The sequence below is a fragment of the Thalassophryne amazonica genome, chromosome 4 (genome assembly GCF_902500255.1).
Source record: "Thalassophryne amazonica chromosome 4, fThaAma1.1, whole genome shotgun sequence".
NCBI classification, from domain to species: Eukaryota; Metazoa; Chordata; class Actinopteri; order Batrachoidiformes; family Batrachoididae; genus Thalassophryne; species Thalassophryne amazonica.
Genome location: NC_047106.1, coordinates 87,603,917 through 87,611,265, shown reverse-complemented (window position 1 = coordinate 87,611,265; position 7,349 = coordinate 87,603,917). Strand labels below are relative to the sequence as shown.

At 39.5% G+C, this 7,349-nt stretch overlaps 1 protein-coding gene across 1 annotated transcript; it reads right to left on the bottom strand.

Annotated features, from left to right (window-relative positions):
- Positions 1–433: 433 nt before the first annotated feature.
- On the bottom strand, positions 434–7,006 carry LOC117509214 (proline-rich protein 4-like). Its single transcript, XM_034168940.1, has 6 exons — positions 6,691–7,006; positions 1,402–1,614; positions 1,271–1,309; positions 953–1,152; positions 800–868; positions 434–680 (listed from the first exon to the last, which is right to left on the bottom strand). Exons 1-4 carry the CDS (start codon positions 6,703–6,705, stop codon positions 1,054–1,056), a joined length of 366 nt encoding a protein of 121 aa, XP_034024831.1. The 5' UTR covers positions 6,706–7,006; the 3' UTR covers positions 434–680; positions 800–868; positions 953–1,053.
- Between the last annotated feature and the right edge of the window lie 343 nt (positions 7,007–7,349).

Here is a 7,349-nt window from a genome sequence, read left to right as displayed (position 1 = left end):
ACAAGATGCACCTGCACTCAATTCTGAGCTTCATGGCAAAGGCTGAATACTTACGTAGGTGTGATTTCTTAGTTTAATACATTTGTAAAAATCAAAAAAAAAAAAACTGTTCACATTGTCAATATGGTGTGTGTGGAATTTTGGGGCGGGGGGGGGGGGGGGGGGGGTTATTTTAGAAATGTGGGGCTGGACCTGTTGCCAGCCCAGGGGTTGCCACCCAGGAACGTCGGGGATTCTGTGGTGTCCTGGATGTAGTGATGTGCAGCACCAGTGCCTCTCCCAGGCTTGACTATCTTTTATTAAAAATAACACTTTTACAGTCATTTCTCTTGAGAGAAATCAGGGGATAGAAACAAAGATTTTGAAGCATTTTTTTTTTTATTCATTGCAGTTTTTCTGCTTTTAATTGTATTATACCATAAAAGTCTAGTCCAGCATATACTGTATTATACCACCTATCTATGTATCTATCTAACTGACATATTGGTTTTAGGGGAAAACATTGAATGCAATGAAATATTTTATTTTGTAAAGATTATTATTGACTATATATATATATATATATATATATATATATATATATATATATATATATATATATATATAAATAAATCAACCACAAGTGCACATGCATGTTTGTTTGCCAATAATCAGCATCAGGACGTTCCGTCATTTCCAACCTGCACAGAAAAAGGGAAAAAAAAAAACATTCAGACTTTCTACATGATGTCAGCTGCTTAAAACAAGAGTCACGTGTGTGACGTCAACATACAACATGTATGATCAGAGTGTTTCTCACCTTCCTGACAGCCAACCTGTGACCTAGACGGTAAAACACGTGTTTTTGCTGGACAGTCAGAGAATCCCACTGCAGACAAACAACAAACCATCAGTTAACACGCTCACTGACACAAGAAGAAGATCATGCCTGTGCAGGAGCGTGCACACTCACCATCTGCTCCATCTTTTTGCAGAGGCCATTTTGGAAGGTGTCTTGTTCAACTGCATGGCTGCGCTGCTCCTCCCAAAACGCACAGAAGCTTTTTGTGGGGATCATGACTGGGATTTGAATAACCTGACCGTCGTCGTCATCTTTCGTCTTTTTCTTGGTTTCTTCTGTCCGCTTCCTTTTCTTGTGTCTTTTCTTTGGTTCTGCAACACAAACAACAAGAACATCAACACCTCACTTCATTTCACTATTTTATTAAAATTTAAATCTCTGAAAAGGCTGCTGTGTTTCTTTAAAGTCTTCAGGGGAAAATGTTCTCACCTTCAGTTCCATTATGGCTGACAGACTTTCTCTTGTGCCCTGCAAAAAAGAAAAGACCTTGAGACCATCTGATGAATGAGTCTGGGGTTTTTTTATGTCAGGTCTGGGTGGGGAAGGTGTGCGGGACGGACTGGTGGAGGAGCGTCAGTGATGGTGGGGATGAAGGGTGGTTGCAGAGAAGGATTGGGAGGAGGGGCCTCGCAGCTGGGAGGAGCATCGGTGTAGGGAGGGACCACGGGAGGAACGCTGTATGTGGGCAGGACAGGAGGGTCTGGAGGGACTTCCAGAGGCCCAGCTGTGTCCTCAGGACAGATAAAGTCCGGGATCAGGGAATCACACTGATCCTGGAGAAACAAACAAACACAACCAGTTATGACAAAATGTCCTCTGTCCATGTTTGTCCTAAACCTGCCTTTCCTTTAATTAAAATGGTTCATTACAACAGCTGCTTCTTTCATTTACAAAGTAAAATATCATTAGGAGCTGCGACACTCTGGCCTCCTGTCTAGGGTGTACGCCACCTGAATCGAATTTTTAATTGAATTGAGTTTATTAGACACCCATGCATAACCAAAATTCACTTGTATACAAACAACCAATCTCATAACCGAAAAGTCAAAGGCGAAAAGAAATGTAATAAAATAAACAAAATACATGGTGCCTAAAGGTGTAGGCAGAAGCAACACTCAACACCTACCCCCCTGTATAAAGTCAAATCAAACCAGGCATATACGCCTGTTCATAGACTTTTATATCCAACAATCTGAACAACAGCAGCACATAGCAACAGATAGCCAAATTTCTCCAGACATCTCCCCCCCCCAAAAAAAAAAAAAAACAACACAAAGGTTCCAGTCATCTAATACATAACTAGAAAATACCATTTCTTTGTATAAATATTTCAACCGGTTAATATCTGGACATCGCTTAAGTTTCCCCGGTAAATTATTCAATTTTTTTGGGGCTACAAATGGAGAGACAGAAGCACCTCCTAGTCATCCTAGCACCAGCAATTTTAAAATAATACAAACCCCTTAAATTATACATTCCTTCTCTCTACGTAAAATATTCTTGAATTCTAAGAGGTAATTGTTAATTTTTTGCTTTATGCATCAACTGAAGTCCTAAATGACATCATATAAAGTTTTAATATCTTCGATTTAATAAACAATGGATTGGTATGAGCTCGAAACCCTGAATTGTGAACTACTCTTAATGTTCTTTTTTGAAGGATGAATAGTGATTGTAATGTAGTTTTATTGCAAACAATGTCCAGATATGTAGAACAGCAGTGCCTGATTTTAACAAACTGCTTCCAGTTTTGCAAATATCTTTTAACCCAATTCAGAGCCACCCCTCTAATCCCATAAAGTTCCAACTTTTGAAATAATGTTAATTGATTGTGTCAAAAGTCTTTAACTCAATAAATAGACCTATTACTAATTCCCTTTGGTTCACATGTTTATTGATCTTTTCGATTGCACTGCACGAAGCCAAAGCAGTGAACCTTTTTGCTCTGAACCCATATTGACTGTCATCAAGCAGGTTGTGTAGTTCAATAAATCTATCCAGTCTGTTATTGTAAAGTTTTTCCAGTATCTTAGAAAATTATTTCCACCAGCGCTTTTCGCCACATGGTGGAAATAGCTCAAGGGATTCCCGGACGCTAAAAGCAGCTCAAAAACGTGGCATAGCCGTGCCCGAAATTATTTCCACCGTGTGGCGAAAATTATTTCCACCGGCGCTTTTTTTTTTTTTACCAATCTGTGGAAATAATTTCAGGCACGGTGGAAATAATTTTCTGTGTTGGGCGGGGATGATAAATAAAACCTGCAAATTCAAGACAGAATAAAAACGAAAATACAGAAATCCACGTCGGCACGTACGTTTATCTTGTTTTTTCCCCTCTGTCAGTGTCACGTTTGCAAAACCTTCGATCAGTCCACCCCTGAAAATAGTGAATGGTAAAATATGGCAATTTTCAATAATGAAAATCAATATTCAATATCGAGCTACTATCATGAATGTGAAATAAGGAGATCTTAAATTCCGATTGCCTTTAAGTTCCCGCCCGACCACGGCCGTTCTGTTGTGAATAAAATTAGACGGCCGGCAAAACAGTGCAACCTGCCATTTTGAATTGAATGCCTTTATTGTCACTTATACAACCCCTGGCAAAAATTATGGAATCACCAGCCTCGGAGGATGTTCATTCAGTTGTTTAATTTTGTAGAAAGAAAAAAAAAAAAAAAAAAAAAAAAAAAAAAAAAAAAAAAAAAAAAGCAGATCACAGACATGACACAAAACTAAAGTCATTTCAAATGGCAACTTTCTGGCTTTAAGAAACACTATAAGAAATCAGGAAAAAAAATTGTGGCAATCAGTAACGGTTACTTTTTTAGACCAAGCAGAGGGAAAAAAATATGGACTCACTCAATTCTGAGGAAAAAATTATGGAATCATCCTGTAAATTTTCATCCCCAAAACTAACACCTGCATCAAATCAGATCTGCTTGTTAGTCTGCATCTAAAAAGGAGTGATCACACCTTGGAGAGCTGTTGCACCAAGTGGACTGACATGAATCATGGCTCCAACACGAGAGATGTCAGTTGAAACAAAGGAGAGGATTATCAAACTCTTAAAAGAGGGTAAATCATCACGCAATGTTGGTTGTTCACAGTCAGCTGTGTCTAAACTCTGGACCAAATACAAACAACATGGGAAGGTTGTTATAGGCAAACATACTGGTAGACCAAGGAAGACATCAAAGCGTCAAGACAGAAAACTTAAAGCAATGTGTCTCAAAAATCGAAAATGCACAACAAAACAAATGAGGAATGAATGGGAGGAAAATGGAGTCAACGTCTGTGACCAAACTTTAAGAGACCGCCTAAAGGAAATGGGATTTACATACAGAAAAGCTAAACGAAAGCCATCATTAACACCTAAACAGAAAAAAAACAAGGTTACAATGGGCTAAGGAAAAGCAATCGTGGACTGTGGATGAAAGTCATATTCAGTGATGAATCTCGAATCTGCATTGGGCAAGGTGATGATGCTGGAACTTTTGTTTGGTGCCGTTCCAATGAGATTTATAAAGATGACTGCCTGAAGAGAACATGTAAATTTCCACAGTCATTGATGATATGGGGCTGCATGTCAGGTAAAAGCACTGGGGAGATGGCTGTCATTACGTCAATAAATGCACAAGTTTACGTTGATATTTTGGACAATTGAAAGGATGTTTGGGGATGATGAAATCATTTTTCAAGATGATAATGCATCTTGCCATAGAGCAAAAACTGTGAAAACATTCCATGCAAAAAGACACATAGGGTCAATGTCATGGCCTGCAAACAGTCCGGATCTTAATCCAATTGAAAATCTTTGGTGGAAGTTGAAGAAAATGGTCCATGACAAGGCTCCAACCTGCAAAGCTGATCTGGCAACAGCAATCAGAGAAAGTTGGAGCCAGACTGATAAAGAGTACTGTTTATCACTCATTAAGTCCATGCCTCAGAGACTGCAAGCTGTTATAAAAGCCAGAGGTGGTGCAACAAAATACTCGTGATGTGTTGGAGCGTTCTTTTGTTTTTCATGATTCCATAATTTTTCCTGCAGAATTGAGTGATTCCATATTTTTTTCCCTCTGCCTTGGTCTAAAAAAGTAACCGTTACTGCATGCCATAATTTTTTTTCCTGATTCTTATAGTGTTTCTTAAAGCCAGAAAATTGCCATTTGAAATGACTTTAGTTGTGTGTCATGTCTGTGATCTGCTTTTTTCTACAAAGTTAAAGCAACTGAATGAACATCCTCCGAGGCCGGTGACTCCATAATTTTTGCCAGGGGTTGTACAAATGTACAGTGAGATTGAAGCTCAGTCAGTGCCAACATAATATAAATGGTAAATGGACTGCATTTATATAGCGCTTTTCCATCTGCATCAGACGCAGAAAGCGCTTTACAATTATGCCTCACATTCACCCCGATGTCAAATTTTATGTTTTTAAAAAACAAAATTTGTCAGTAAAATAAAATCAGATAATGCATAAAATTAAATAATGCACATCACTGTGCTGTTGCACTAAGTCCAATAAGGCAGAAAATATCAGTCAGTGGCTGTCAGAGTTCAAAGTGATTATTGCACTAGGGAAAAGACTGTTTTTAAATCTATTTGGCAGCACCTGCAAATCTATTTTGCCAGTGTCGCGTATGGCGAAATATCGTCCAGTTCAACTTTGCCGAGGGTGCCGCCATGTTTAAATAAACTCTGCAATGACGTCATTTGAATGAGCCAATCAGGGAGGAGATCTGGTTGAATATTTTATTTTTTCCAAAACTTTATTTCAACAAATACAATAACGAACAAAGCACAAGGCCACAAAAAGTCACAGTATCACCGTTATAAATTGAAAGAGATATACAAGAAAAATAAAAAGAGAAGGCGTCAGCGTGTATTTTTTTTTTTAGTTTTTAGAAAAAAAGTTCCAAGTTCACAGGGAAAAGTTCATAGTTTTGGAAGTTCATAGTCTTTAGAGAAAGTTCAAAGTTCACGGAGAAGAGTTCGTAGACTTTAGAAATAGCTCACAGATAAGGTCATGAAGTTTTTGGTTTAAAGATCATTGCTCGACAACTGCAAAAAAATAAGAGAAGAGTTTCATGGCTTTCGGTTGCTTCATATGTTCCAAAGATTTCATGTAGAGGTCAAAGTCATTCTTGAAGTAGGAAAATGTAGGGGGGCATTTTTGACATTTGCTTTTGTGGATACAAAATTTGGCAGGACATAAAATGACATTAATACAGAGTTTTTCTTTCTTATTCTTACTCAGAAAACCAAAAGTAATATCTCTTGTAAATCTGGCCGAATACGTATTTGTAGTTTCCGGCAAAATATACACTGCCTACTCCCATCGGTGTTTACAGCGGCCCTGTTGATTGCAGCGAGCCATTTCTCACGCCTACATTTCTCAGATGGTATAATATAGAACTGCCATTCGGGATAACTCTTGGTTGGCTGTACAACCCGAAATACAACAATTTTGGGGCATTTTCGTGCTGCTTTCAATGTTACCGAAATCGCGCAATTCCACCACACTAAGATGGCAGCTCGCTTCCAGCTAGGAAGTTCCCGGATGTCCGGCTGCGAGAATAGGCGAACCCGCAAAACATCGTTAGCTGTATGTTTGCCGGGTCCGGCAAAATTTACACTGCCTCAATAACATCATCCATTCTAGAGTACCGTTCCAACTCGTCCACTCGTTTTTTTTTTTCCAAAAATCTAATTTTGCTGTCTTTTTCTTGCATCAATTTTCTCAGCTCACATACCTCCTTCATTAAACCCAGTAATTCATCGTTTCGTTCTTCCGACCTAAAGTTCAGAGACGGTTTTATCTCTTCTAGTTATTCTCCACTTATTACCTTTTTAGGTGCCATGATAAACAAACTTATGCAGCCACAGGCCTGGGTGGAGTCTACCGACGAGGCGCGGTCCTGGCTGGGGCCTCCCACGAGCTGCGGCCGAAGCTAAGCTGTATTAGCTCAGCCTGTGTCGTCCCAGCTTCCTCGCAGGAACAACAAGCTGACTGCCGATGCTGCTGGTGGCCTCCGACGCTACGGCTTACGGCCTCCGGCAAGTCGCGTGCTCTTGACAATCTCTGACGAACGGTAAGCCTGGATGGAAACACCGACCGTCTGCTCTACTACTCCGCTCTGGTTTGGTGTCGTCGTCGTCTTCTTCTTCTTGCAATTTATTGGCGGTTGGCATCCAGAATGTTGCATTACCGCCATCAACTGTACAGTCGTGAAACTACAGATGTGGAGCATCGACGAAGGAGCGACAAATAAATAAATAAATAAATAAATAAAAATTAAAATAAATAAAAAAAAAGGTTAACTAAATCCTATCAAAAAGCCCTGTGTTCTTAAGGAACTTAAACACAAATCTCCAAGCTGATGGCACAGAGAAGGAAAGTAGTCCCTCAAGAGAGAGCCCGGTCTCCCCCAGTTCTCTGACCTCCTCTAGCAGAATACTTCTATGCTGTACGCTTGGCAGGCTAACAGAACATGATGAACAGTCT

Excerpts from the sequence above, each read along its gene's own strand:
- LOC117509214 (XM_034168940.1), bottom strand. Across the intron at positions 1,310-1,401 it reads TCACTGACGCTCCTCCACCA|GGCACAAGAGAAAGTCTGTC; the intron begins GTCCGTCCCGCA and ends TCTTTTTTGCAG. Across the intron at positions 1,153-1,270 it reads CAGCCATAATGGAACTGAAG|AACCAAAGAAAAGACACAAG; the intron begins GTGAGAACATTT and ends TTTGTGTTGCAG.